Here is a 27,934-nt window from a genome sequence, read left to right on the forward strand (position 1 = left end):
CCGCAAGGCTTTTCCCGTTCAACAAACTAAACAAACGTAGTGCAGGAAGTCCTTGTCTGTGTGATCGGCGCAGATCCGCCATTTTACCTGCTCCAGTGTTCTTGGCCCAACGTAGATCTTCTCCATCTCAGAACGTTCAGCTCTGTCCTCCTCGTGGCATCTCTGCTGTTTGCGTGGAGATCCTCTCCATATTTGACGGGTTCCGATGGTCCTGTGGCTCTGTGCCATGTGGCCTCGTTGTTGGTTTATTGGTTGGGTTCTTTAGGGCCGGTGCACCCGCCTCCGGGCCTTACATGGTGTGTGAGGTGCTGTGTTGCTAAATCGGTCTTCCATTAGCTTAAGTGTCTGAGCTTGACATGAGGCAGACCTGACAAGCCTGAACTCTGGCCACCCTGGCTTGGTTAAATGGAGTGTACTTTAATTGATCTCTCTCTCTCGCTCTCTCGCTCTCTCGCTCTCTCGCTCTCTCGCTCTCTCGCTCTCTTGCTCTCTCGCTCTCTCTCTCTCTCGCTCTCTCGCTCTCGCTCTCGCTCTCTCTCTCTCTCTCTCTCTCTCCTCAGTTTGGTGGCGATGAGAAGAGGGTGGACAGCAGAATCGGTCCCACGTAGGAAAGCGGGCCGTGTGCGGACCACTGAGGTCTTCATCCCTCCCAAGTTCTGTGACAACAGGATAGTGTCTTCCAAGGTAAGAGTCCACACGGGCCTGCTGGTCCTGCTTCAGGATACAGCCATGTGCCCACAAAGCCCAGTGAAGGGCCCGTCACTGCAAAACATCTTTTGGCCAGCTTTCAACTTTTGCGGCCCCCGCCCCCCCCCCCCCCTCTCTCTCTCTCTCTCTCTCTCTCTCTCTCTCTCTGCTCTGGTGTGACAGTGTAACCACGCTGTGTCGTTCACGGTTCCATATGCGTCTGGTTTCCCTCATCCGTCACTTCCTCTCTGCAGCCGTCCACCGTCCGGCAGACTGCCGCTGTTCTCCAGCCCCGCCCCTTCTGACCTACTCTAGCCCCGCCCCCGACCTGCTCCACGCCTCCTGACCTGCTCTTCCCCCTCAACTTACCTACAGTGCTGCACTTAAGCTGCCTGTATTTAAAGCCCCACCCCCCCCTTCAGCTGCTGGGGGAGGAGCCAGCTACATGTGCGCCGTGTGCAGGGCGTGGTCGCTCCCTGGGCGAGGTGATCTCTCCTTTCAAGGCCGAATTAAGTCACTAATCCAAATGTGGAGGGGCCTCCTCCCTCGTCTCCATAGCGACTCGCCTGCCCACAGACACACGGGTGTGGCGGGTGTGGGATACGGAGGTGTTTTGATCCCGCCTTTAGACCCGCCTGCTTCCTCTGGACCACGTCGCCCGTGCCATAGAGCACCTCTTATTCTATTAATAAAAGAGCTGTGTCAGCAGCCGCTCGGCCTCCGCGCTGCTTATTGGCACTGGGTCGGTTCTGAATCTAATCCTCACATCCCCTGTTGCCTCCGCAGTACACGATATGGAACTTTCTGCCAAAGAACTATTCGAGCAGTTCAGAAGAATCGCCAATTTTTACTTCCTCATTATATTCCTGGTGCAGGTAAGTGTTCCTGTGTTCGTGTGTGTGTTCGTGTGTGAGTGTGAGCAGTAGGAAGGGTGTGTGTATGCTAATTACCTCCCCAGGCCCCTCCCTTTCACACATGTTGGCTTCAGAGGGCTCATGCACACACGGGCGTGCGAGTGCGAGTGTGCGTGTGTGTGTGTGTGTGGTGAGCAGCGTGCGTGCGAGTGAATGTCTCGTGTTGTAGTGATCAGGTGTCTGGGACGCTTCTGTCTGCAGGTGTGGCAACGCCGGCTCTAGCCACGTGGGAATACCTCTCTGTGTTTACACACGTTTATGTTGGCTATATGACTGCGTGTGTGGGTCATATAAGCACATTGGTGTGGTGTGTGTGTGTGTGTGTGGGTCATATAAGCACATTGGGGTGTGTGTGTGTGTGTGTGTGTGTGGCATGCTGGTGTTTGTCAACTGCTTCCATGTGGCTGGTGGTCTATTTTCCAAGGCCTCCTTCTCTCTGGGGACACACTCTCCCCCACATACAGGGCTAATATGGCATGAGACAGACACACACACACACACACACACGTCACTCGCGTACCAGCTCACATCACAGGTCCAGAAATAGAACCACACAGTCCTTCTGGGTCTCCATGTAAATGCTTCTTCAAACCCAGAGACCACAATCTGCCTGTCTCTCTCTCTCTCTCTCTCTCTCTCTCTCTCTCTCTCTCACACACACACACACATGCACACACTCAACCCTTTCCCCTTCTTCCTCCATCTTTCTCTGTCTCACTCTTGCCTTCTTTCTCTGTTATCTCCCCTCTCTCTCTCTCTCTCTCTCTCTCTCTCTCTCTCTCTCTCTCTCTCCTCTCTCTCTCTCTCTCTCTCTCTCTATCATCCCCCCCCCCCTCCACCACAGACGTCAGCAGTCAGGGAGTCCTCTGTACATCTTGGGAGCTGCAAATAGACACTAGCTGATACAAAAAAACACCCCTCTGCTAAAAATAGCCTCGCCTGCTTTTGCTGGGAGCTGATGGGAATAGCGCAGTGGGGAGAGGGGGAGGTTTAGGGTTGGGGAGGTGCAGACGAGGAGATCTCAGACCTCACCATCCCCACTCTGACACAGAATGTTCCAAGTACCCCGCCTGGAGGGGGGTGTGGGTGGGGGTGCTCCTGCAACCCGCAACCCCTTTTGTGTGTGCGCCCAATTAAATTTGTCCGTTAGAATGGATTTCTATAGTGCTTTTTAAATGTTTTGCCTCTGCCCTCGTCTCAGAACTGCTTCACAGACCTCAGAGTCAGCAGTGACGAGGACACGCTCCCTAAAACACGTGGAGGAACACACCAGAGGAGCCAGGAGTCTCTGGGCAAACCCACCCTTCTGTGGTGGACCCAGAGCAGCTAGAACATCAGACCCAGCAGGGAGGCAGCCGGGGGTGGGGGGTGTTACCCCAGCAGCAGCGTCTGAAAGGCAGAAAAGATTACAGCTGTTTTTTAACAGCCTTAACATATAATATGAATGCGAGCTGTGTGTGTGTGTGTGTGTGTGTGTGTGTGTGTGTGTGTGTGTGTGTGTGTGTGTGTGTGTGTGTGTGTGTGTGTGTGTGTGTGGGGGAGACGAAGGCTGGGAAGAACAGTGAATGCGTCAGCCTTGGCGTGCTGAGCTGGGGTAGTTGCAGAACGCCCTGGGCACCTGTTCAAGAGCGCTCACGTGGGTCCGCTGGAGAAAGGCCCGTCGCAGTGTGGTACGCAGGACACGGGCCCCGCGCGCTCCAGCTCTGTGCTGCCGTTATGTAACAGGTCAGTAGGGGGCGGCGGTGGTCAGCGAACTGGCCTTAGCTCTCACGCCGTTGTCTTTGTTCGGAGCGTCACGCTCTAATGTAGCTATTAGCCGGCTTTCACGTTCGCCCTGTCTGGTTTTGTTTAATTACCGCATGTGTGTAAGACTGTAACCCAGGGAGACGGAACCACTTCCGAATCACACTGCAGGCATCGGTAAAGTGAACTTTAAAGGGACGAGCTTTAAACAGGAGCGTGCCAGAGACCCGGGTGTGCGTCGACCATCCAAAGGCCCTGCCACCACGCCGTCTCTGTTGCCTGCAGAAGGGTGTGGTAATGCGTGTTCTGGCAACCGGAGAATACATTGACACTTAATGAACACTGCGGGCGAGTTGCTGTGCGTATAAATCCTCAGTGACCACTGCGGTCTCGATGAAGGACGTCTTCGGTACTGGTACTGGACCTCTTACGGTCACGCCACCGGGCCGCCTGCTCAAAAGCCGCCTCATTCAGTGTCCCGATGGCACGCGGGGTTCCAAACGTGTGACTCGCGCGGCACTCACAATCACGTCCTTCGTTTCTAGGATGATGTTTGTGTTTGCGACGGAGTTTGTCACTACAAGCATCAGGAGTGATTTGAGTGTAAACGACTGTAAACCGGCATTGCCATGGTGTCTTTGAGGGCTTCGGGAAGTTCATAAGGTGCTCGTAGGCTGATCTGGGATCAAGGTTGAAGCAATTTGCTGCTGAAATTTGACCGGTCTGGGTCACCTTTGTTTTCTGTGGGAAGACGCCGTCGAGAGACTTGGCAGGCGGGCGGGGCGACGGTGTTCTGTGAGGCGGGTGTTCGGTGACGGCCTTGTTGATAGCGGTTCCAGTTCAGCGGGAGTTTGTTCCGCACGCCTGTGAGCGTGGTGGGTGTGGCGTAGTGGCGTAGTGCAGGTTTCAGGATTCATGTGAAGACGCGTAACATGAGTATTGTTTATAGTAATTTCCCACTCTTGAGGGGTTAGACGGCTGTCTCACTGCTGCCAGACGGATCAGGGACTTTATCAAGGTTTTATTCAAGTTATGATCTACGCTTCAATTTTAAAGTTGTCTGACATTTGTCTGAATGTCTAAATCACAACTCTGAAGTTCACACTCAGGTTTTTAGACTGGGTCACTTCCTGGTCCGGAGGAAATAAGTGGAAATCCAATTTAAGTGGAAATGACATTGTAACAACCCAGCAGGGTTTTTTGTGTGGTTTATTCTTTCGATGCATCAGCACCAGGGTGAATCGCTGGGTGGTCGAGGTAAATGAAAACTCCTGCCGTGTGTGTGTGTTGTTGGGGGGGCTATGCACACCTGTGTGTGTGTGATCCAGAATACGTATAAGCGTGTGAGTGAAACGCGCGCACACACACCATGCAGGAGGTGAATGGGGGTGTCTGCGGGTTGTCCTGTCCTCAGCACTTTTCCTCCTGCACTCTTAATAATCACGCAGCCCCGCAGCTTGGCACCTCCAGATGGGCCTTTAACAGTCCCTTTGGCTGAAGCACGGCATGCTGGGTGAGCCCCCCCCCCCCCCCCCCCCCCCATACGTGGCTGGACCTGATCTCTCCTTCCTCCTTTCTTTGCCCACCTCTTCAATTATTTGCGTTTCTTCTACTCCAAAACTTTCTCACCTCTCAAAAAAAGTGTCAAGCTGGCATTTGTGGAGCCGAATTCTGGGAGGGACAAGAGAGCATGTCCCCCCCCGCTGTAAAGGGCCCTCGTCCCCCCCCGCTGTAAGGGGCCCTCGTCCCCCCGGCTGTAAGGGGCCCTCGTCCCCCCCGCTGTAAGGGGCCCTCGTCCCCCCGCTGTAAGGGGCCCTCGTCCCCCCGCTGTAAAGGGCCCTCGTCCCCCGCTGTAAGGGGCCCCCGCTGTAAGGGGCCCTCGTCCCCACCGCTGTAAGGGGCCCTCTTCCCCCCCCCCGCTGTAAAGGGCCCTCTTCCCCCCCCCCGCTGTAAGGGGCCCTCGTCCCCCCCCCGCTGTAAGGGGCCCTCGTCCCTCCGCTGTAAGGGGGCCCTCGTCCCTCCGCTGTAAGGGGCCCTCGTCCCCCCGCTGTAAGGGGTCCTCGTCCCCCCCGCTTGTAAGGGGTCCTCGTCCCCCCCGCTGTAAGGGGCCCTCTTCCCCCCCCGCTGTAAAGGGCCCTCTTCCCCCCCCGCTGTAAAGGGCCCTCGTCCCCCCCGCTGTAAAGGGGCCCTCGTCCCCCCCGCTGTAAAGGGCCCTCGTCCCCCGCTGTAAGGGGCCTCGTCCCCCCGCTGTAAAGGGCCCTCGTCCCCCCCGCTGTAAAGGGCCCTCGTCCCCCCGCTGTAAGGGGCCCTCGTCCCCCCGCTGTAAGGGGCCCTCGTCCCCCCGCTGTAAAGGGCCCTCGTCCCCCCCCGCTGTAAGGGGCCCTCGTCCCCCCCGCTGTAAAGGGCCCTCGTCCCTCCGCTGTAAAGGGCCCTCGTCCCCCCCGCTGTAAAGAGCCCTCGTCCCCCCCGCTGTAAGGGGCCCTCGTCCCCCCGCTGTAAGGGCCCTCGTCCCCCCCCGCTGTAAGGGCCCTCGTCCCCCCGCTGTAAAGGGCCCTCGTCCCCCCCGCTGTAAAGGGCCCTCGTCCCCCCCGCTGTAAAGGCCCCTCGTCCCCCCCGCTGTAAAGGGCCCTCGTCCCTACCGCTGTAAGGGGCCCTCTTCCCTCCGCTGTAAGGGGCCCTCGTCCCCCCGCTGTAAGGGGCCCTCGTCCCCCCCGCTGTAAGGGGCCCTCGTCCCCCCTCCGCTGTAAGGGGCCCTCGTCCCCCCTCCGCTGTAAGGGGCCCTCGTCCCCCCTCCGCTGTAAGGGGCCCTCGTCCCCCCTCCGCTGTAAGGGGCCCTCGTCCCCCCTCCGCTGTAAGGGGCCCTCGTCCCCCCTCCGCTGTAAGGGGCCCTCGTCCCCCCTCCGCTGTAAGGGGCCCTCTTCCCCCCCCCCCCCCCCGCTGTAAGGGGCCCTCTTCCCCCCCCCCCCCCCCCCGCTGTAAGGGGCCCTCTTCCCCCCCCCGCTGTTAAGGGGCCCTCTTCCCCCCCTGCTGTAAGGGGCCCTCGTCCCCCCCCCCCCGCTGTAAGGGGCCCTCTTCCCCCCCGCTGTAAGGGGCCCTCTTCCCCCCCCGCTGTTAAGGGGCCCTCTTCCCCCCCTGCTGTAAGGGGGCCCCTCGTCCCCCCCGCTGTAAAGGGCCCCTCTCCTCACAGACAGTAAGAGAGTGATGGCTCTGAGTAGCTGTAAGCAGACACCTGGCATACCTTGACACTCAGTGACTCTGGAGCCACCTGTGTGTGTGTGTGTGTGTGTGTGTGTGTGTGTGTGTGTGTGTGTGTGTGTGTGTGTGTGTGTGTGGAGGTAGAGCTACCCAGTAGAGTGGTGAGAGAGCCTCTCTCTCTTTCCCAATGTGTTTTTTATGTCAGCAGAAGCCCCCTTTGGGATGTGTGTGAGCATACATGCCTTGGCTTGCCAGAGCATGCAAATTTGTGTGTGTGTGTGTGTGTGTGTGTGTGCGCGCGCGCACTAACAGCAGTGCCTAGGCAGCCTGGATCAGCACAGGTGTTGTGCAAATCTGTAAACTGGTCTGGGACTGCTTAGCAGCAAAGGTGTGTGTGTGTGTGTGTGTGTGTGTGTGTGTGTGTGTGTGTGTGTGAGAGTGAGAAAGAGAGAGAGGTTGCAAGTGAATTCTAATTCATGCAATACCTTTCTCTGTCCCCTCCACCCGTGTTGCTCCGCCCCCCTCCACCCGTGATGCTCCGCCCCCCTCCACCCATGCTGTTTTGGCACTGTCCCCAGAGCTCACAGCTCGACCCAAAGTTCCTCCACAGCCAGACTCCACAGGGAACCGGGCCGCATATCCACACCCGTGCGAGTTTGTTTACCTCCGCGTTTGTGGGCGGCCGTGTGTGCTGCTAAGTGCGTCTGTTTTTGTCCAAAGCCCTTTGTGTGTTTGACGCGCCGCTACATGTTCACAGCTCGTGGTGGCTTTAGTTCACACCCGAGCTACACCCCACACACACCCCCACCCGTTGCTCCACACCTCCTGTGCCTTACACAATCTGCTGCTGACCTCGCAGTGGGGATATGGGAACCCCAGTGAACACTCATTCAACTTTGAAGTGTAGTTTGATTTGTGTCTGTGTATGTGTGTGTGTATTTGCTAAAGTGCTGTTGCTGTTGTAACCTAACAATAAAATTATAATGCATTAAACTAAAGAAATACGAACATGTAGAAAAGTGTATTCAGTTTTTTCTGTATAAAGTATATTTTTTATGTTCTGTTTTATGTGTTACATTAATACTTCTTTATTTTATTTGTTATTTTAAAATTAAAATGTTTAATTTGCTCTTCATTGTTATTCATTGTTTATACTGAGACTTATTCTAATGTCCAAAACACGTTTTGATGTGAAAAGCGTTGAGGTTTAAGGCGCAGTGAGGAGAGATGATACACTCAGTCCTGCCCTTCCTCTGATTGGCCAGCTGGGCGGCGTAGCTTATGTAGCTTGTTCGAGCAAACAGCCATTATAAATATAATGTGAGAGTGGCATATTTAGCCCTGCGATGGAACATAGCTACGCACACACATTTAATCTGTGACGTGTGGTAGCAGCCGTGTGTCGTCCGTGGTGTTCTACTCACGCTGCACTTTTATGAAACTTCAGCCAAGTTCAGGCGCACTCTACGCTGTTGACTACGAACATTTTAAATGATTGACCGAGTATTTTTGCTTTCTGTTAATAAGCCTGTTGTGACTTCATGAATCTTCCTGTTTTAGATTTAATAAAAACATCAATAATTTGCTTACTATTAGCAAATTCAAGGAGCTAATATTACAGTTGGAATACAGTTTAAACATTATATATTACACATCCTCACATAAATGTTATTGTGACCTAAATTAAGCATAAAAACCAATAATTCAGGTTTGTTAGCATTTTTCAAGTAAAAGCTGGTAGAAGTCATACTTCATATGTCAACTGATACTTCTGTTTTAATTGTTAGTCTTTGGTCAACTTCAAACCAAAAAAAAAAAAAAATGAAAGAAGACTTTTGTGACTTGTTCCTCTGTAGGTCATCGTGGACACGCCCACCAGCCCTGTGACCAGTGGTTTGCCCTTGTTTTTTGTGATCACGGTGACGGCCATCAAACAGGTTGGTGACCACGCCTTCCTCTCTTTCTCTCCTCTTATTCTTCTCCTTCTCACCTCTGACCTCTGACCTTGTGAGGACACGTTCTGCCCAAGCATGCCAGCGTGTTGACTCGGTCCATCTCCATTTAGTCTGGAATGCAGTTTGTGCGTTAACGCGTGTCCGTAATCAGATAATGGGGAAATCTCTGAGTGAACGCAGCCGTAGTCTGATTTCTGCTTTGCAGCCTGACTGTAAATGAGAAGTAGTGCACGACAAACTTTTATGGTTCCATGTGCGTAAAGCTGCCCTTCTGAGGTGTGTGTGTGTGTGTGTGTGTGTGTGTGTGTGTGTGTGTGGTGGTGTCAGACCTCGCTGGCCTTGGCCTCCTCGAGTGTGGCATGTGTGTGTTGTGACGTGCCTTATTACTTTCTGTGCGCTTCACGGTGATGCGTCTTGGATTCTGTCGTCCTGACCCGAGTCCAGGCGCTCCGTGTGTGTTCTACCATACGTGGCTCTTCTCCTGGGTCTCCCACAAGATCAGGCTGAAGGGAGTCCTGCCTCGGGCCGGCTTCCACCCAGGACTCGCCTCGGGCCGCTGAAGCTCTTTGAAGCAGGACGCCGGAGGAAGTGTCATTCCCCCATGGCCGCCCCTGGGCAGGAAGTGCCCCCCCATTCCCCTGGGCAGGAAGTGCCCCCCCGACCCCCCATTCCCCCGGGCAGGAAGTGCCCCCCCATTCCCCACTCCCCCGGGCAGAAGTGCCCCCCCATTCCCCCGGCTCAGGCCGTTTGCCTCCTTTCCTGCCCCCCCGGGTCAGGAACTCCGGCACACTCTGGACTCCTGCACAGTTCCCTGTTATCGTTTGTGCATTTGGACTCGCCGTCCTGATTTAATAAGGCAGCACGAATCGAGCCCAGATGAAGGACACTGCTCTTGGTCCGCATGCTGGAACCACATGCATGCGTGAACATGCTGCTCCTGCTGACGCTCTCTCTCTCTCTCTCTCTCTCTCCCCCCCCTGCAGGGTTATGAGGACTGGTTACGACACAAGGCAGACAGCGAGGTGAACCAGTACCCGGTGAGCGTGCTCGAGGACGGCAGGTGTGTTCGCAAGGAGAGCGAGAAGATCAGGTACGGCGTCCACGACACACGTCTGCACCGTCCCCGTGGGAGCTGGACGCCGGGCTCCCTCCCTGGCCGTGGGGGTGGGGGTGGGGTGGGCAGGACGGAGACAGAGGGAAACTACTGAACTGGAGCTCCCGGACAGCGGGTTAAAGGAGCGTGGCACCGCCCACGGCTGACGCTGCTGTTTGTCACGCAGGTGGGTGATATAGTGGAGGTGGTGGAGGACGAGACCTTTCCCTGTGACCTCATCCTCCTTCAGTCCAACCGCGAGGACGACACCTGCTTCGTCACCACGGCCAGCCTGGACGGAGAATCCAACCACAAAGTGAGCCCCGCCCCCCCCGTAGCCCACGGAAACGGCTGCGTCCGACGCTCCGGGTTTTGTGCCGGCTCAGACGCTCTGATGTTTGCACTCCGCTCAATCGTTCCGCTTCTTAAAATAGTCGACCCACATCACATCATCAGCCAGTCACAGATAGACTTCTGCAGTCCTGTGTGTGTGTGTGTGTGTGTGTGTGTGTGTTTTTGTGAGTGATTACCCCCTGTTCGTCTCTCTGTGTTAAGACACACTACACAGTCCCAGACGTGGAGAAAGACCTGCAGTCTCTTAGTGCCACCATTGAGTGTGAGCAGCCCCAACCTGACCTCTACAAGTAAGCTCTCATCTCACACACACACACACACACACACACATGCGCAGCCCCAGGCCAGACGCTTTAAGCGCTTAACACTTTAACCCAACCTCAGCTCAACCTGGTCTGTCCTTTGGGTCATTTGGTTTACATTCTAAATCAAAAACACTGTGAGTCAGACGTCAGGCAGACGAAAGATCCGCCCCAGATCATCCCTGTGTTTACAGGCTGTCATCTCCACAGCCGCGGTGAGCACAAGCAGGTGGCAGGCAGGAACGGGCATGTTTAAAGGGACGCCGTGTTTCGCCGTGTTCGCGCCTGGCTCTCTTGCGCCCCCTGTTGGACCGAGCTGCCCTCTGCGGCCGCAGGGCTTTCTCTCCCTGCGTTCCTAATCAGCTGATGTAGCAGATGCAGTCCGAATGCCCTTTCTAGCGACTTGGGAAGTGCCGGCACCAGACTGGTCGGGTCGCCACCAATGAGTGTCTTGCCTGTAATTGGTGCATTTCCCACAAGGCTCATTTGCATGTAGCTCCCCTTTGGAATGCAGATATTGTCAGTGGGGCTAATAAATGCGCATATATATCGCATATATCCTGCCCAGCTGTTTACACCTCTAATTTCAGTGATCTTGAGCAAATGGCCACATCAAGTGCCCTGACTGCCATGTGTGTGTGTGAACCCATGCTCGCAGGTTCGTGGGCCGCATGCACATCTACAAGCCCGAGCAAGACCCAGCCGTGAGGTGGGTAAGGCCGCCCTTTGGATTTGTGATCTCCTACAAGTCCCGCCCCTCCCTTTCTTAAACCTCTTGTCATTGTGCCGTGGAGCCGTCACTCCGAGCCAGCGCTGAGGTCCGCTGAGCCTCTCCATCACGCAGCACGTCGCCTGGTCTGCAGTATCATAACTGGAGCTTGTGTCTTTTCCTTCAGATCTTTGGGCCCGGAGAACCTGCTCCTCAAAGGTGCCACCTTAAAAAACACCAAGAAGATTTATGGTGAGTGTTGGCACAGAAAACACGGCAGCTGGTTTATTTAGGATTTTATGTTACGGAGGAGAAGCCAACACCCCCCCCCCCCCCCCATCCGTCAAAACTGCCAGTTCCTTTGTCCACTTGTACAAATAATGGTCTGTCATGCAGCCAGTGTGTACAGTGCCAGTGAGACAAGCTTTCTTTGTTGGCTATATTTCCCTAGTTGTACTCTTTAACACGCAACATAAAAATCAGACTGATTGACTCCTTTTGGGATAAAGCCAGGAAAATGAATTTTTCCTGAATTTATGGCCTCAGCTACAGGAAGCTCAGGGTGAACTCTCGCGGTTTCTCTCACGGTTGCTCTGCTTTCTCTCGCCGCACGCTGTCTCCGCCCACAGGTGTCGCCGTCTACACGGGCATGGAGACCAAGATGGCCCTCAACTACCAGGGCAAGTCTCAGAAGCGCTCTGCCGTGGAGAAGTGAGTGACAGCCGGGGGTTAATGAAGCCAGAGGCCACGCCCTCTCCCAGCCCCTCCCCCTAACTCAGCTCCGCCCCCAGCTCTTACAGACCTCGTGTATTTTTTTTTCTTTGTAGGTCCATCAACGCCTTCCTGCTGGTCTATCTCTGCATCCTGATCAGCAAAGCGGTGGTGTGCACCACGCTGAAGTACGTCTGGCAAAACCAGGACGGCCAGGACGAACCCTGGTACAACCAGAAAACCCAGAAAGAGAAGGAGACCTTCTTGGTTAGTAAGGTGCAGTTTGGTATTTAATGGACCACGAGGCCTTTTGCTCTTTTGCTTGTTTGTTGCTCCATTTTTGTTATATAAATTTTTGTTAATAAAAAACTGCATTTGTTTTTGCCGTTTGTAGTACTTGAAGATGTTCACCGACTTCCTCTCCTTCATGGTGCTCTTCAACTTCATCATCCCCGTGTCCATGTACGTCACCGTGGAGATGCAGAAGTTCCTGGGCTCGTTCTTCATCACATGGGACAGGGACTTCTTCGACCCGGAGATCCAGGAGGGGGCGCTGGTCAACACCTCGGACCTGAACGAGGAGCTCGGGCAGGTGCGGCGGTCGAACCGGGCTGCTGGGGCTCCGTCCCAGCGTGCCTCCTTCTGCGTCAGTCCGTCACTGCTAGCAGGGTGTGGCCACGAGGGGCGTAGCGATGTACCGCGAGGGGCGTAGCGACGTACCGACGTATCGACGTACCGCGTGGGGCATAGCGACGTACAGCGAGGGTCGTAGCGCTGTACCGCGTAGCGACGTACTGCGTGAGCCGTAGCGACATACCGCGTGGGGCGTAGCAGGTTTATTTGGAATTAAACTACCAGAAACACTAAGATGAGTAGCAGATTTGCAATGATGCATCACACAGCATAATGTAATAGCAGTTCCAGGCCAGGATCTAATAGCAGTACCATGTCAGCCCTTATAGCCTACCAAACCTTTAACTCTGGAAATATACACTCACTGGCCACTTTATTAGGTACAGCTTGCTAGTACCGGGTTGGACCCCCTTTTGCCTTCAGAACTGCTTTAATCCTTTGTGGCAGATTCAACAAGGTACTGGAGACATTCCTTAGAGAGTCTGGTCCATATTGACATGATAACATCACACAGTTGCTGCAGATTTGTCAGCTGCACATCCATGATGTGAATCTCTCATTCCACCACATCCCAAAGGTGCTCTATTGGATTGAGATCTGGTGACTGGAGGCCATTTGAGTTCAGGGAACTAGTCGTGTTCAAGAAACCAGTCTGAAATGATTTATGCTTTGACGTTATCCTAGCCATCAGAAGATGGGTACACTGTGGTAATGAAGACATGGACGTGGTCATCAACAATACTCAATTGGTACTAATGGCTCCAAAGTGTACCAGGAAAATATCCCCACACCATTGCACCACCACCAGCCTGAACCGTTGATACAAGGCAGGATGGATCCATGCTTTCATGTTGTTGATGCCAAATTCTGACCCTACCATCCGAATGTCGCAGCAGAAATCAAGCTTTATCAGACCAGACAACATTTTTCCAATCTGCTATTGTCCAAATTTGGTGAGCCTGTGCGAATTGTAGCCTCAGTTTCCTGTTCTTAGCCGACTGCAGTGGCACCTGGTGTGTCTTCTGCTGCTGTAGCCCATCCACCTCAAGGTTTGATGTGTTGTGTGTTCAGAGATGCTCTTATGCATGCCTCTGTTGTAATGACTGGTTATTTGAATTAGTGTTGCCGTTCTATCAGCTCAAACCAGTCTGGCCATTCTCCTCTGACCTCTGGCATCAACAAGCCATTTGTGCCTACAGACCATTTTTGGACCATTCTCTGTAAACCCTAGAGATGGTTGTGTGTGAAAATCACAGTAGATCAGCAGTTTCTGAAATACTCAGACCAGCCCGTTTGGCACCAATAACCATGCCACGTTCAAAGTCACTTAAATCACCTTTCTTCCCCATTCTGATGTTCAGTTTGAACTGCAGCAGATCGTCTTGGCCATGTCTACATGACTAAATGCATTGAGTTCCTGCCATGTGATTGGCTGATTCGACATTTGTGCTAATGAGCAGTTGGACAGGTGTACCTAATAGTGGCCGGTGGGTGTATACCGGTGTATACTAGTATAACCCTCCCACTTTCATTGTTCATATATTGGTATAATTGTATATTATGTATATTTGCTGTATTTTTTTGCTGACACTTTTACTGTGTCCTTGAGGTCTTGAAAACTGCATTAAAATGATTTATTACTATTATTATTGCAGTATGTATTACAATATTGTTATTGTGAATTCTTGGCTACTATACTCGTGTAGTGAAAATGTGATATGGTCAGCTCAAATGACCTCTGTGTGGGGATGGAGGCTGTTGTAGCGCTGTCACAGAGGCCTGCAGGTGGAGGTTTGTGTGTGTGTGTGTGTGTGTGTGTGTGTGTGTGTGTGGGGGGGGGGGGGTTACGCTTGGACAGCCACCTGCGAGTTGCACCCGGCCATAGATCAGTCATGGATGATTAGACTCATGATTGTTCCAAAGTGTGGGATGCTTCGTTAAGCTGATTCATGCGAGGGGAGTCATTTAGTACGGCCGTGTGTGTGTGTGTATGTGTGTGTGTGTGTGTGTGTGTGTGTGTGTGTCACTCTCCCTGCAGGTGGAGTACGTTTTTACAGACAAGACGGGCACGCTGACTCAGAACAACATGGAGTTCATCGAGTGCTGCATCGACGGTTTCCAGTACAAGAACGCGGCGGACGCAAGCGAGCTGGATGGCTTCTGTGTCCCGGACGGGCCCGTGAGCAAACTCCTGGAGAAGGCTGGCCAGGTGAGGGCCTGCAGGCTCCCCGAGGAACCTCTTCTTCTGTGGTGGGGTTGGTGTGTGCGCGTGGCACGCTCACTGCTCAATGAGATCCCCCCTCCCCCCCCCTCCCCCCCTCCTCTCTGGCCACGTCAGGAGAAGGAGGAGCTCTTCCTGCGGGCGCTGTGCCTGTGTCACACGGTGCAGGTGAAGGAGGCGGGGCCAGACGAGTCAGACAGAGACCAGGTGGACGGGCTGGGCGAGCAGCTGCATCCGGCCGAGGGGCGGGATTTCATCACCTCCTCGCCGGACGAGGGGCGGGGTTTCATCGCCTCCTCACCGGACGAGGTCGCGCTGGTCAAAGGTGCCATGAGGTAAGGGCGGGGCCGTGGGTGGGCGTAATGCAAGCATCAGCCACGCCCATAGTGGACGACATGGTACAGTCACCTGGAGAAATAACACTCCCCACTCTCTCTCTCTCTCTCTCTCTCTCTCTCTCTCTCTCTCTCTCTCTCTCTCTCTCTCTCTCTCTCTCTCTCACTCACTCAGATATGGCTTCACCTTCCTAGGATTGGAGAGTAAAACTATGAAGATCAGAAACCGACAGAGAGATGTTGAAGAGTAAGTCGTGTTCTTTTCCTCCAGGGAAATGGAGCCTTTTCACAGCCTAGCCTGAAGGTGGCCCCTCTTCTTCTGGCCTGATGTTAACTTGTGGTTTCTGAAACGGTGGAGCGCTGAAACCGCTGCGCTCTGGGGCAGGGGGCGTGAGGGTCAGAGTGGAGGGAGATGTTTTCATGGTGGCCTTTTACCGAATTGCACAGGTACGAGTTGCTTCATGTGCTGAACTTTGACCCTGTACGGAGGAGAATGAGCGTCATAGTAAGGGCGAAGTCAGGTGAGTTAATGTATTACAAATGTACATGTTAATTATTGACCTTGAACACCATAACCTCTGACTCTTTGTGGTGGTTCGTGCGTTTCTCCTTATGGTGTGTGTGTGTGTGTGTGTGTGTGGGTGTGTGTGTGTGTGTTCGTGTGTGTGTGGGTGTGTGTGGGTGTGTGTGGGTGTGTGTGGGTGTGTGTGGGTGTGTGTGTGTGTGGTGTGTGTGTGTGTGTGTGTGTGTGTGTGTGTGTGTGTGTGTGTGTGTGTGTGTGTGTGTGTTCAGGGGAGACGCTGCTCTTCTGTAAAGGTGCAGATTCCTCCATCTTCCCCCGTGTCAGACCAGAAGAGGTGGAGCGTATTCGCATGCATGTGGATCGAAACGCCACGGTAACGGTTATCCCTCCCTCCTCCAACTTAACCAAGATATAAACAAAAAGCAAAGACGATTCCTCACCTGTGTGTGTGTGTGTGTGTGTGTGTGTGTGTGTGTATACGTGGTCAGGAGGGCTACCGGACGCTGTGCGTGGCCTACAAGCGTCTGAGCGTGGAGGAGTTTGCAGAAGCAGACGCGGGACTGCGGGAGGCCCGTCTGGCCCTGCAGGACCGAGAGGAGAAGCTCATGGCCGTCTACAACCAGGTGGAGACCTCAATGAGTCTGATCGGTGCCACTGCGGTGGAGGACCGGTGAGTTGGGCCACAGTACTTACACCACCCGCTGATTAACGTTCCTCCCATAAATACTTGAGCTTCTCTCTCCCCTGTTTTGGGGCGTTTCTAGCAGAACCCAGAGCTGTGGAACGTTTTCCTCCACCTCTGATCCGCAGCGCGAGTGAAAACGGACTCTGTTGTTTCTGTCTTGGTTCTGGGGTTCTGTCTTGGTTGGCCCGCTCCAGACACTGGGTGTCGTGTGTTTTTGTGGTGTTCTTCCCCACACAGAGAGGTCTCTGCTTCCTGCTGGAAACCAGGGTTCCCTTTGTGCTCCACACACTAGATGCTGCGTCCTTATTTAAATGGCGACTGTCACTGATCATTGCTTTCAAGAAAAAGGCCCCAGTAGGGGCTCGTCGGGTCTGATTCTCCTCACTGACAGTGTAGCAAAGTGTGAAAGTGAAGACCTTGGATAGAAACCAAAAAAAGAAAGAAAAACCCTTCGAAACAGCTGAAAATGAATTTGTTGACCTAAAACCTTGATTTTTTTTGGAAGTGGATCATTCTAACTTCCCACTCGAAACGATAGTGTCACAGATGTGCCGCCCTCTGACCCCTCCGCCCTCTGACCCCTCCGCAGGCTGCAGGAGGAGGCGGCCCAGACTATGGAGGCCCTGCAGGCTGCCGGCATGAAGGTTTGGGTGCTGACCGGCGACAAGATCGAGACGGCCAAGTCCACCTGCTACGCCTGCCGTCTGTTCCGCCGTGGCACGGAGCTGCTGGAGCTGACGGTGCGCACGCTGGAGAGCGACGGGCGTAGCCGCGGGGAGATGCTGCACGACCTGCTCAGCGACTACCACAAGAGGGCAGTGCAGGACCTCCCGCCCACCAAAGCAGGAGTCACCAGGTCTGTAGACCCTCCTGACGAGACGCGCCTCGTTCCGTCGGGCCGGTTTCACGACAGGAAGGAATAGAGCTTATCGTGGTCCAATAGGGCTTTTAATGTAGCCTTGGCCCTGTTGCCCTGTGGGAAAGAACGCCTCTCCAGTCCAGCGTGTGCAGTTTCGATGTTTTTGAAAGATAATTTCAGAAAGTCTAGCTCATAAGCCGGCGATGTGCTCCCCTGTCAGGAGCTGGTCCACGTCAGGCACGGACTACGGCTTCATCGTGGACGGAGCCACGCTGTCCCTGGTCATGAACTCCCCAGACGCCAACTCCAGCCGCTACAGGAGTCTCTTCCTACAGATCTGTCAGAACTGCACGGCGGTGCTCTGTTGTCGCATGGCCCCTCTGCAGAAGGCTCAGGTCACACACACACACACACACACACACACACACACACACACACACACACACACACACACACACACACACACATGGCCCCTCTGCAGAAGGCTCAGGTCACACACACACACACACACACACACACACACACACACACACACACACACATGGCCCCTCTGCAGAAGGCTCAGGTCACGCACACACACACGCACACACACACACACACACACACACACACACACACACGCACACACACACACACACACACACACACACACACACACACACATGGCCCCTCTGCAGAAGGCTCAGGTCACGCACACACACACGCACACACACACACACACACACACACACACACACACACACACACACGCACACACACACACACACACACACACACACACACACACACACACACACACACACACACACACACACATGGCCCCTCTGCAGAAGGCTCAGGTCACGCACACACACACGCACACACACACACACACACACACACACACACACACACACACACACACACACACACACACACACACACACACACATGGCCCCTCTGCAGAAGGCTCAGGTCACGCACACACACACACACACACACACACACACACACACACACACACACACACACACACACACACACACACACACACATGGCCCCTCTGCAGAAGGCTCAGGTCACACACACACACACTCACACACACACACACACACACACACACACACACACACACACACACACACACACACACACACACACACACACATGGCCCCTCTGCAGAAGGCTCAGGTCACACACACACACACACACACACACACACACACTCACACACACACACACACACACACACACACACATGGCCCCTCTGCAGAAGGCTCAGGTCACACACACACACACACACACACACACACACACACACATCAGGGCGTGGCTGGGGGGGGGGGGGACACACCTGATAAAAAGTCTTATTAATTTGTCCTGAACTTTGCAGATAGTGAAGATGGTGAAGAACTCGAAAGGCTCTCCCATCACGCTGTCCATTGGGGACGGGGCCAACGATGTCAGCATGATCCTGGAGGCACACGTGGGCATCGGTGAGCTCCACTCTCTCACAGTTCCTTAGAGCTGCCACAGCATTTCACACAGTGTTGTGTTAGTGTTGTGGGGCCCACCGGCGTTGCAAGTGTCCCTGTGTGGACGCCCTGTCTAAACGTGTGACCCTGCGTGGACGCCCTGTCCAAACGTGTGACCCTGCGTGGACGCCCTGTCTAAACGTGTGACCCTGCGTGGACGCCCTGTCTAAACGTGTGACCCTGCGTGGACGCCCTGTCTAAACGTGTGACCCTGCGTGGACGCCCTGTCTAAACGTGTGACCCTGCGTGGACGCCCTGTCTAAACGTGTGACCCTGTGCTGTAGGTGTGAAGGGTAAAGAGGGGCGTCAGGCGGTGAGAAACAGTGACTACGCCATCCCCAAACTCAAACACCTGCGCAAGCTGCTTCTCGCTCATGGGCATCTCTACTACGTGCGCATCGCCCACCTGGTGCAGTACTTCTTCTACAAGGTGGGAAGGCGGGGCTTCTCGTCGGGGGGCGGGGAGGTGGGCGGGGAGTTGGGAGGGCCACCCCGGTGCCCACGGGCCGGACACTGATCCCATGTTTGTGTGCGTTTTCTCTACAGAACCTCTGCTTCATCTTACCTCAGTTCCTGTACCAGTTCTTCTGTGGCTGCTCCCAGCAGGTTGGTATCGGGAAGACGCGGCCGTGATGTCTTCCTGCTTGTGCTCCGCCCCCTGGCCCCGCCTCTCTCTGCCCTCCAATGACTGCTGTCTCATTTATAGATATACTGTATGATGGGTACTGTTCTTACGTGAGGTGAGTCTTCTCCTTGGTATTAACCCCTTCATGCCCCGCCCCCATCTGCTCCGCCCCCACCTGCCCCGCCCTCCCCAGCCCCTGTACGACGCAGCCTACCTGACGATGTACAACATCTGCTTCACCTCCATGCCCATCCTGGCCTACAGTCTGCTCGAGCAGCACATATCCATCGAGATCCTGCTGGATAACGCTGCCCTCTACAGGTGAGACTCGGAACTGCCCAGCCGCCTAGTGTAGCGTAGCCTTAGTCAAGTCTGGTTTCTGCTTGGTCCTGAGTGCTTGTGAAACATTTGGCATGTTCTTTATTTATACTGTGATATAAAGTCTAAGTAACTTTAAATCATAATGAAAGGTTTTGTCTGCATTGTGTTGAAGGAATGATTATTAGTGGGCGTGGTCAGGAGGAAGGTGTGGGCAGTGCATGCTGGGATGTTCGGTGGTCCACTACGTCTTGTGGACCATCTTGACTTGTAATGGCGGTGTAGTGTGACCACAGGCGTGAGACGTTTTCTGCACCCATAGGGACATAGCGAGAAACGGTATGCTGAGATGGAGACCCTTCCTGAGGTGGACCGTGCTGGGGGTCTTTCAGGGTCTCCTCTTCTTCTTCGGGGTCAAATTTCTGTTCAGCAACCCAGCACTGCAAGACAACGGGCAGGTGAGTGTGTGGAGGACTGCGGGAGCGACGTCTCACCTCACGTCTCTCTCCTCATGTCTCCCTCCTCATGTCTCTCTCCTCATGTCTCTCTCCTCATGTCTCTCTCCTCACTTCTCTCTCCTCACGTCTCTCTCCTCACGTCTCTCTCCTCATGTCTCTCTCCTCATGTCTCTCCTCACGTCTCTCTCCTCACGTCTCTCTCCTCACGTCTCTCTCCTCACGTCTCTCTCCTCATGTCTCTCTCCTCACGTCTCTCTCCTCACGTCTCTCTCCTCACGTCTCTCACCTCACGTCTCTCACCTCACGTCTCTCACCTCACGTCTCTCACCTCACGTCTCTCTCCTCACGTCTCTCTCCTCACGTCTCTCTCCTCACGTCTCTCACCTCACGTCTCTCTCCTCACGTCTCTCTCCTCACTGTTTCCTCATGTCTCTCTCCTCACGTCTCTCTCCTCACTGTTTCCTCATGTCTCTCCGTTCTCCTCCCAGGTCTTCGGGAATTGGTCGTACGGCACGATCGTCTTCACGGTCCTCGTTTTCACAGTGACACTAAAGGTTGGTGACGACCTCCCGTAGGTCCACACGGGCGAGTGTGGGTGAGTGTGTGTGAGTGTGTGTGCGTCTGACCCCTGACCTCTCTCCTGCCCCTCCCCCAGCTGGCCTTGGACACCCGTCACTGGACGTGGATCAACCACTTTGTCATCTGGGGATCTCTGGCGTTCTACGTCTTCTTCAGTTTCTTCTGGGGAGGCATCATATGGTGAGAACCTCCAGACAGCGGTGGGGGTATTCTGGGTAACGGGCCTGTAACCGTGGCGCTGCAGGCCCAGAGCTGGGTAACAGCACCACCTCTGCATTCATTTAAAAAATAAAAGTCCCCTTTTGGCTCCACCATCGTCATTAGAGGTGTCCTAAATATTCAGCAGCTCTGTCAGGGATATGACACTGCAGGACAGTAGAAGACCTCCTCCTCTAAAATGATCACTGTTCTCCTCTAAAGACCTTTAGCCAAGGTTGATTTGGGTTGGTTGCATGGTCCATGTATATGATGTGATTTTTATTTTTTATTTTTGGCTTGCCACGCAGCCAGTACTCACTCTTGGTGTTAAATTGGGTGCGTGTGTGTGTGCGTGCGTGCGAGCGTGCGTGCGTGCGAGCCTTCTCCCCTTCATGCCCCACCCCCATGGGTACGATGCAGCCTGCATGAATATCATTTTCATTTTTGTAACACTTTGGCAGGCGACCCTCGTTAACAGAAGAGCGTTTTGTAAATAAAACTTTGATAATACAACCTGGAGAATTGCTACTTGCATTGATACTTTTGTCCTGTAGTGTCTTTTCTAGATATAATACAGCATAATCAGTCTGACTTTCTCTGCCTCGTTCTCATATCGCCCTCTGCAGGCCATTCCTGAAACAGCAACGCCTGTACTTTGTCTTTGCCAACATGCTGAGCTCAGTGTCTGCCTGGCTGGTCATCATCCTCCTTATCCTCCTCAGTCTTCTGCCAGACATCCTCCTGGGAGTCCTCCGCAAGCCCCGAGGGCTCCATGCTCGACAGGTAGCCCGCCTCCTGCCCCGCCCCTTGCCCTGCCCTCATAGTCCGACACGCCCTCTTTTTTCTTTCTTTTTAAAAAATTGTTTCTTTAACAGTCTGTTTCATCTAGCTCCTCCACCCGATTGCTGTGAGATCAGTTCCACCTCATTGATCTCCTGATTCCTCCTTTTACAGCCGTCCTCGAACTGAGTCCGATAGCATGTAGTTTATGACCGGCCTTGTGGACTGCACACACTCTCTCTCTCCCTCCCTCCCTCTCTCTATCTCTCCCTCTCTCCCTCACGGCTGATGAATTACATTAATCTAATCTTTCTTGATCAGCTTCCTGCAGCATTACTGTCAACAGCCATCCCCCAGCCCATGATTGGTTGTAGCAACATTCGGGCTTTATAGCGGCGTAAGGGCGGCGTAATGCCGTTATTGCGGAGTAATGGTGTTATTGCGGAGTAATGGTGTTATTGCGGAGTAATGGCGTCATAGCGGAGTAATGGCGTCATAGCGGCGTAATGGCGTCATAGCGGCGTAATGGCGTTACGTAATGACGTTATAGTGCCGTAATGGCGTTACAATGGTGTAATGGCTTAATGGCGTTAAGTAATGGTGTTATAGCGGCGTAATGGCGTTACAGAGGCATAATGGCATTACGTAATGGCGTTACATAATGGCGTTACGTAATGTTACAGCGGCGTAATGGCGTTACGTAATGGCGTTACGTAAACCTGAACACCTTGGACAGGATCTATCAGAAACACACACACACACACACACACACACACACACACACACACACACACACACACACACACACACACTCTTTATTCTCTCTTGCCTCCTGTGCCCAATCCAGTTTACTGCACTGCTGTGTTTTAACCATTGTTTTTTGCTCCTGATTGATTGCCGGTGGGTCCACACCCCCCACGTGTTTGGTCCACACCCCACCACAGTCCCCCAGCGCGTCTGTTTCCTGGACCTGTACTAGTCCAGGTCTCGTGTCCCTAGAGAGCCGAACAAAGGAGGGTTCATCTTACGCTGCAGCTACACGCCTCTCGGGGCTCTCCCAGTTCTCTCCCAGTTCACTCCCAGTTCAAACCCAGTTCTTTCCCAGTTCTCTTATTTCTTGTTGCTTATTTATTTTCTTCCTGCTGCACTTTCTTTCTTGCTTTCTTTCTTTACCTCATTCTTCCTCTGTCTTGTTTCTAACCCGTCTTCCTCTGTCTCGCTCTGTCTCTCTCTGTCTCGCTCTGCGTGTCCTGCTGTAGACGAGGCGTCTTCCTTCCTCCGGGACCTCCACTATCTTCATGCTGTCCCAGACTGCCAGCACTCACAGCTTTTCCTGGAGTGACTGAGGTCTGTAACCGTCTGCAGGTCTTCCTTGTTCTGCTGCCCCCTCCCTTCCCCCGTGCTCCACCTGTCTCCCCTCCACCCGTCTGTCTCGCTCCACCTCCTCCACCCTGGTGCCCTGTGGCAGGTTCTGTTCAGGGGTGCGGGTGGGACATAAACAGCTCGGTGGTGCGTGGGGTATACTCTCTCCTGGGGGAGGTGCGGTGTTTGAAGGGCTCTTGTGTGGACCTCCTAATAGTGGGGGACAGTTGTCCTCAGCTTCTGTGTCTGTGTGTGTGTGTGTGTGTGTGTGTCCTGCTGTCCAATCAACACACTCCGCTGCGTCCACCACAGCTGCTGGACATGTCCCGCACAGACGGAGACAGAAAGAGACTGAGATGCACAGATACAAACAGCTACACGGAGACAGAGAGGCAGACAGAGAGACTGACCGACTGAGAGACAGATAGACAGAGAGAGAGAGAGAGAGACCGGCTGAAAGAGACGGACAGATAGAGACAGACTGACTGTGTGTGCACTTGCATGTGTTTGTGATTTCACCAGTTCATGTGCGCGTACTTGTGTTTTTGTGTGGACAAAACCATTCATGTCATCTTTGTCATTGGTTGATTTTTGTATTCATCACTGTCCACTGAAACTGAAGTAGTTTAGTTCAGTGGTCATTCTCCCTGTTTCTCATGCTGGTAGTTGACATTATTAATATAGAGACGAGGTCAAACTGTGCTGACCCACTTATCGTTAATATACCGTAAAGTCAAGGTCATACTATTAATATAGAGACGAGGAAAAGGAAGTGTGTGTGTGTGTGTGTGTGTGTGTGTGTGTGTGTGTGTGTGTGTGTGTGTGTGTGTGTGTGTGTACATGTGTTGATCACCTTCTCCATGCTGTCCTGAGTGTCTCTCATCCCCACCCCATCAGAAGAAGCCGTCAAAGTCCTGTGGTGTGACTCCTCAGTCTTCAGCCAGGCCTCTGCTCATGAGAACCTTTTCAGCCGAGTCCAATACTGTCCTATGAACAGGTACCAGATTCGTCTCTCGGAGCTTTCATCAAAGCGCTTAAGTCCTCGTCCCCCCTCACGTTGTGTCTCACATGCAGCCTCGGCCTCCGTGGGCTCCGTCTTCGCCCTCTGACGTTTTCCCCGCTAACAACAGTCTCTGTTGCCATAGCAGCTCTTGTTGATTGGCCAAAAAAGACATCAGTGTTCAACACCGTAATTCACGTAGCAAAGCGATCGAGGAGTACGGTGCTACTGAAACCTTTATATTAACACCACCTCACGGGGGCTTGCTTAATGAGCCATTAACATAGACCTAGTTCTGCCCGGGCAAAGCTCGTGAAGTTATCTTGGAAAGTTTGCCGGGAAGTTCTGACACGTTTGCAGACTATCGAGGGACGCTTCCGTGTCACCGAATGTTTCGAGGAAGCTTTCTGACGCGTCCTGGGTGTGGCAGGTGGGATTTGGGGAGTGGCTTCAGCAGCCGACCGCCGAGGGAATCCCGCTATCCTAACCCCTCCCCCGCATGAGCTCTGGGATGTCCTGTGTGATTCGGGACGCCGTTAATTGACTAAAACTCTCCAGCCACGGTTGTTTTGGGGTATCCTTGTTGTCAGGGTTTTGTCTCTGTGTGTGTGTGTGTGTGTGTGTGTGTGTGTGTGTGTGTGTGTGTGTGTGTGTGTGTGTGTGTGTGTGTGTGTGTGTGTGTGTGCGCGCGTCTGCGTGCGTGTGTACGTGGCACGTTATACTCGGATGTGTTTTGTCCATCCCTGTGTGTCTTCATGGCGTTGTGGCGATGACTGAAGGTGGTCACCCTGCCTGTCTGGTTGCCATAACTTATGTTGCACGTTCACTCCTCAGGAGCGCCTAATCCGTCGTAACCCCCCCCTCAGTGAAGTGGGTTTGGGTGCTGCCTATGTGTTCACCTGAAGCTTTAACACCTCTGCCCCCGCATGCTGCACCTGTGCTGTGTGTGTGTGTGTGTGTGTGTGTGTGTGTGTGTGTGGGGATGGTGATTAATGCCACCATTCCATTGGGGATGAGGCCGTGTGTGTGCAGCGTCTGCCTGCCGGTATTAAACCCACTTCTCTGTTCTTCTCAGCTGTCGGAAGACCCCCTTCTCCAGACGGACAGGTACGGTAACGGAGTCCGCCGGCTCCTCCCCCTAGTGACCCGCTCCTAGGGCCAGTCGGGCTGGACTAAATCAAAGCAATGTTCGGTTCCAAACTAACCCGATCGAAGCCAGCTAAAGCATCTGGATAAGAGATCAGCTTTCAGTGGCATTCTTTTGATTTGCGGTGTTGGTGTCTTGTGTTTAAATAAACCATTGGGAAAGGTGTGTGTGTGTGTGTGTGTGTGTGTGTGTGTGTGTGTGTGTGTGTGTGTGTGTGTGTGTGTGTGTGTGTGTGTGTGTGTTGGGGAAGTGAGTTAACTTGTGGTGAAATTATAGGATAATATGTGGAGTATTTGATTTAATGGTCTAGTTGTTGGTTTACTAGCTGACCCCTGATCAGTTGAGTAGAATCTGATCAGTTATTAAACACAGCATGTGAGATGATTCATGCATTATTGAGTCAATGATCATAACCTTGAGTTAACTTTTACTGTTTGAACCAATATGGAAGGATGGCTTCCTGTTGGATCTGTTGGTCACAGCGGGGAGGGAGGCGGTCCGATGGGCCGGGAGTAACGGTCCAGTGTTCGGTCTCTTCTGTAGGTCTCTGCTGTCACCCCCCTCTCCTACAAACATCTGAAGGAGCAGTACTGAAGGATGGCTCTACAGCCTGCTGGGGAGGAACTGCTGGAAGGACCCCTGAGTGGCAGCGGGGCTGTCTGAGCGCCTGCCTGAAAATGGGATCAACCAAATGAGGACAAAAACGGATTTAAAAAAATGGGGCAACTCGGACCAGGATTAGACCCAGAAGTCTGCCAACACCATGATTTCTCTCTCTCTCTCTCTCTCTCGCTCTCTTTCTCTCTCTCTCTCTCTCTTTCTCTCTCTCTCTGTCTCTGTCTGTCTCTCTCCACATACTTTGTCTCTCGCCCTCACACCATGTGATTTATTTAATTATTTTTGACTGTCCTTTCATGACCCATCCATTGCTGAGGCATATGGTATAGCCCCGCCCCTCCTCATCTAACCCCGCCTCCACCAGCCCCGCCTCCTCCGCCCTCTCACACCAGCACCACACCGTTCTCTTGTGCCATGTTTCAGACTGAGCGGTCCACTCCGCTGGTCTGAACTGATCTTAACATGGGCTCAAAGCCCTCGGTGCAGCAGTATTCTGTGTGTGTCTGTCTGTGTGTGTGTGCGAGAGAGAGAGAGAGAGAGAGAGAGAGAGTTTCTTGATGTTGATGTAGGGATAATAGACATTAGATGATTGATTTTTAATTACGTGTGTATGCTCTGAAGACATAACCAAACTATGGTGGAAGCCATGTGTCTGCTGTCCATATTTTGTCCTCCTAAGTGGGAGATCATGTGTATTCGTTTCTCTGTGTGTGTGTCCGTTTGGGGACGCACCCTGATGTGGACCATTAGTGACACTGATGCGTCATGCCATCAAATGGCTGACTGCTGGCCCGGCCCCGAGCCTCTCTTGAGTGGGACGCGACGAGGGACCGTGAGCAACGCTCAGCCGCCCCCACACGCACTCGCTTTGCTTTTACGGGTCAGCCCACGGTTGACCAATGGGGAGGGGGGGGAGGCAGGGGAGGGGCGGGGCTATTGCGGTAAGATACCAAGTGCCAACTACACAGCTCCTGGACACCAGAGTTCGTGCCACTGTGAGGCAGTTTTTATGCCAGCATTGTTGCCAGAGCTACCACACTGCATTCCTCTTCATCCCCCTCCTCCTCATCCTCCTCATCCTCCTGGGTGTTCTTCATTCCATTTCTGTGTTTCATGTTCAGTTTGTCTATATCCTTCATTTGTTTGTTTTGGACTATGCGATTCTATTTATTGTGGCATGTGACAAAAGTTATATTTTTTATGTCTTACTGGGTGATCGGCCAGGGGTAGTCGGTTTTTGCCCCACCCCCCCCCAGGCCTGGGGTTGTGCTCCTGCTGGGGACCTAGCAGACAAACCCCGTCAGGCCCTCAGCTAAAGTGGGGTGGGATACGCACGCGTACACACGCACCCCTCGGTTTAAGGCTGGAATGGTGCAGTCCGCCCCCCCCTATTAATCCCTTTAAACGAATGCTGTTGGTCTGCACCTGCTCTTTCTGTTCCTGCTAGTAGCCCAAAGTGGGCGTGGACTGCTGCGAGTTTTGGCATGGCTTGGGAATGGGTCGATAGTTTGTGTGTCCTTCGTGAAATCCTCCAGCCATGAGCGGCGGTCTGCCCCATTCCGCCGTAACCCTGGCGGGCTGATCGGTACCGGAGTGACAGTGTGTTGGACCTCTGACTGTGTCGCCGTGCGGTGGACGCCGAACCTCATTTGCCTACGAGCACGCTCAGATTCTATCACAAACTGTTATTTTGAGAAAAGACTATATGTAAAAGTTCTATATTGTATTTTTATTTAACTGTAAATGTTTCATTTGGAGGTGTCCAGGTGATTGCTTACACAGCTGTATGCAGTGATGTTTTGAGGTAAAATCCTATTCAAATTTTTTTGTCTGTGTATTGATGGCATCAGCATTGCCCTGAGCATGCCCAGACCAGGCTGCTGAGGTGTCTGCAATTGGTGTGTGTGTGTGTGTGTGAGAGAGAGAGAGGGGGGGGGGGGGGGGAGAAAAGCTCTGAATCGGGAAAGGTGAATGTGACCTGCCTGCAATGTTTCAAGTCCCCAACAGACCTTTGAGTTACATCACAGATGCTATTTTCACAGCTAATGATGATTCTTGGATTCTCATGTTTGCCTGAAAAAAGGAAAATAGTTGATTGTATTTTTAATGCCAACTTTTTTCGAGCCACTCTTTTGTAAGAAAAGAAAAACAAAAACAAAAAACAAGCCCCAGACAGCCTGGGGAGGAGGCTGGGTGGTGTCCCCGTGTGGTGCAGCAGGTGTAGCAGGTGTAGCCAGGGCACCTGTGTCGAGACTCCACCCAGACCCTCTTTGGCCTTCTGACCGGAATGCACCTCTTTAAGACCCGTCTGTTCCAAATGAAAAAAAATCTTTATGTAATAAAAGAGTTTTAAATGAGACTGTTGTCTGAGCTTCTCTTTATCATGTGTGTGTGTGTGTGTGTGTGTGTGTGTGGG

General features: G+C 53.3%; 1 protein-coding gene across 5 annotated transcripts; it reads left to right on the forward strand.

Annotated features, from left to right (window-relative positions):
• The first annotated feature begins 615 nt into the window (after positions 1 to 615).
• atp11c (ATPase phospholipid transporting 11C (ATP11C blood group)) lies at positions 616 to 27,870 on the forward strand. 5 transcript variants are annotated; one of them, XM_077021166.1, is made up of 30 exons: positions 616 to 684; positions 1,474 to 1,562; positions 8,396 to 8,476; positions 9,478 to 9,583; positions 9,773 to 9,903; positions 10,143 to 10,231; positions 10,902 to 10,952; positions 11,140 to 11,204; positions 11,582 to 11,663; positions 11,780 to 11,930; positions 12,058 to 12,255; positions 14,335 to 14,505; positions 14,635 to 14,852; positions 15,028 to 15,099; positions 15,300 to 15,373; positions 15,645 to 15,748; positions 15,864 to 16,045; positions 16,650 to 16,916; positions 17,140 to 17,314; positions 18,292 to 18,394; positions 18,718 to 18,863; positions 18,980 to 19,039; positions 19,252 to 19,379; positions 19,699 to 19,834; positions 20,323 to 20,388; positions 20,490 to 20,593; positions 21,238 to 21,394; positions 23,651 to 23,750; positions 24,829 to 24,860; positions 25,444 to 25,549. In XM_077021166.1, exons 2-28 carry the CDS (start codon positions 1,482 to 1,484, stop codon positions 23,744 to 23,746), a joined length of 3,294 nt encoding a protein of 1,097 aa, XP_076877281.1. In that variant the 5' UTR covers positions 616 to 684; positions 1,474 to 1,481; the 3' UTR covers positions 23,747 to 23,750; positions 24,829 to 24,860; positions 25,444 to 25,549. The 5 variants fall into 5 exon arrangements, with proteins under 5 accessions (XP_076877281.1, XP_076877284.1, XP_076877282.1 ...); XM_077021169.1 differs by lacking the exon at positions 23,651 to 23,750 and having other exon boundaries at positions 25,444 to 27,870; XM_077021167.1 differs by lacking the exons at positions 24,829 to 24,860; positions 25,444 to 25,549 and adding an exon at positions 22,651 to 22,738.
• The last annotated feature ends 64 nt before the right edge of the window (positions 27,871 to 27,934 follow it).

Source organism: Brachyhypopomus gauderio, chromosome 11 (assembly GCF_052324685.1).
Source record: "Brachyhypopomus gauderio isolate BG-103 chromosome 11, BGAUD_0.2, whole genome shotgun sequence".
NCBI classification, from domain to species: domain Eukaryota; kingdom Metazoa; phylum Chordata; class Actinopteri; order Gymnotiformes; family Hypopomidae; genus Brachyhypopomus; species Brachyhypopomus gauderio.

Excerpts from the sequence above, each read along its gene's own strand:
- atp11c (XM_077021166.1), top strand. The coding sequence starts at position 1,482 with ATGGAACTTTCTGCCAAAGAACTATTCGAGCAGTTCAGAAGAATCGCC. Across the intron at positions 11,931-12,057 it reads AAGAGAAGGAGACCTTCTTG|TACTTGAAGATGTTCACCGA; the intron begins GTTAGTAAGGTG and ends TGCCGTTTGTAG. Across the intron at positions 16,046-16,649 it reads GCCACTGCGGTGGAGGACCG|GCTGCAGGAGGAGGCGGCCC; the intron begins GTGAGTTGGGCC and ends ACCCCTCCGCAG.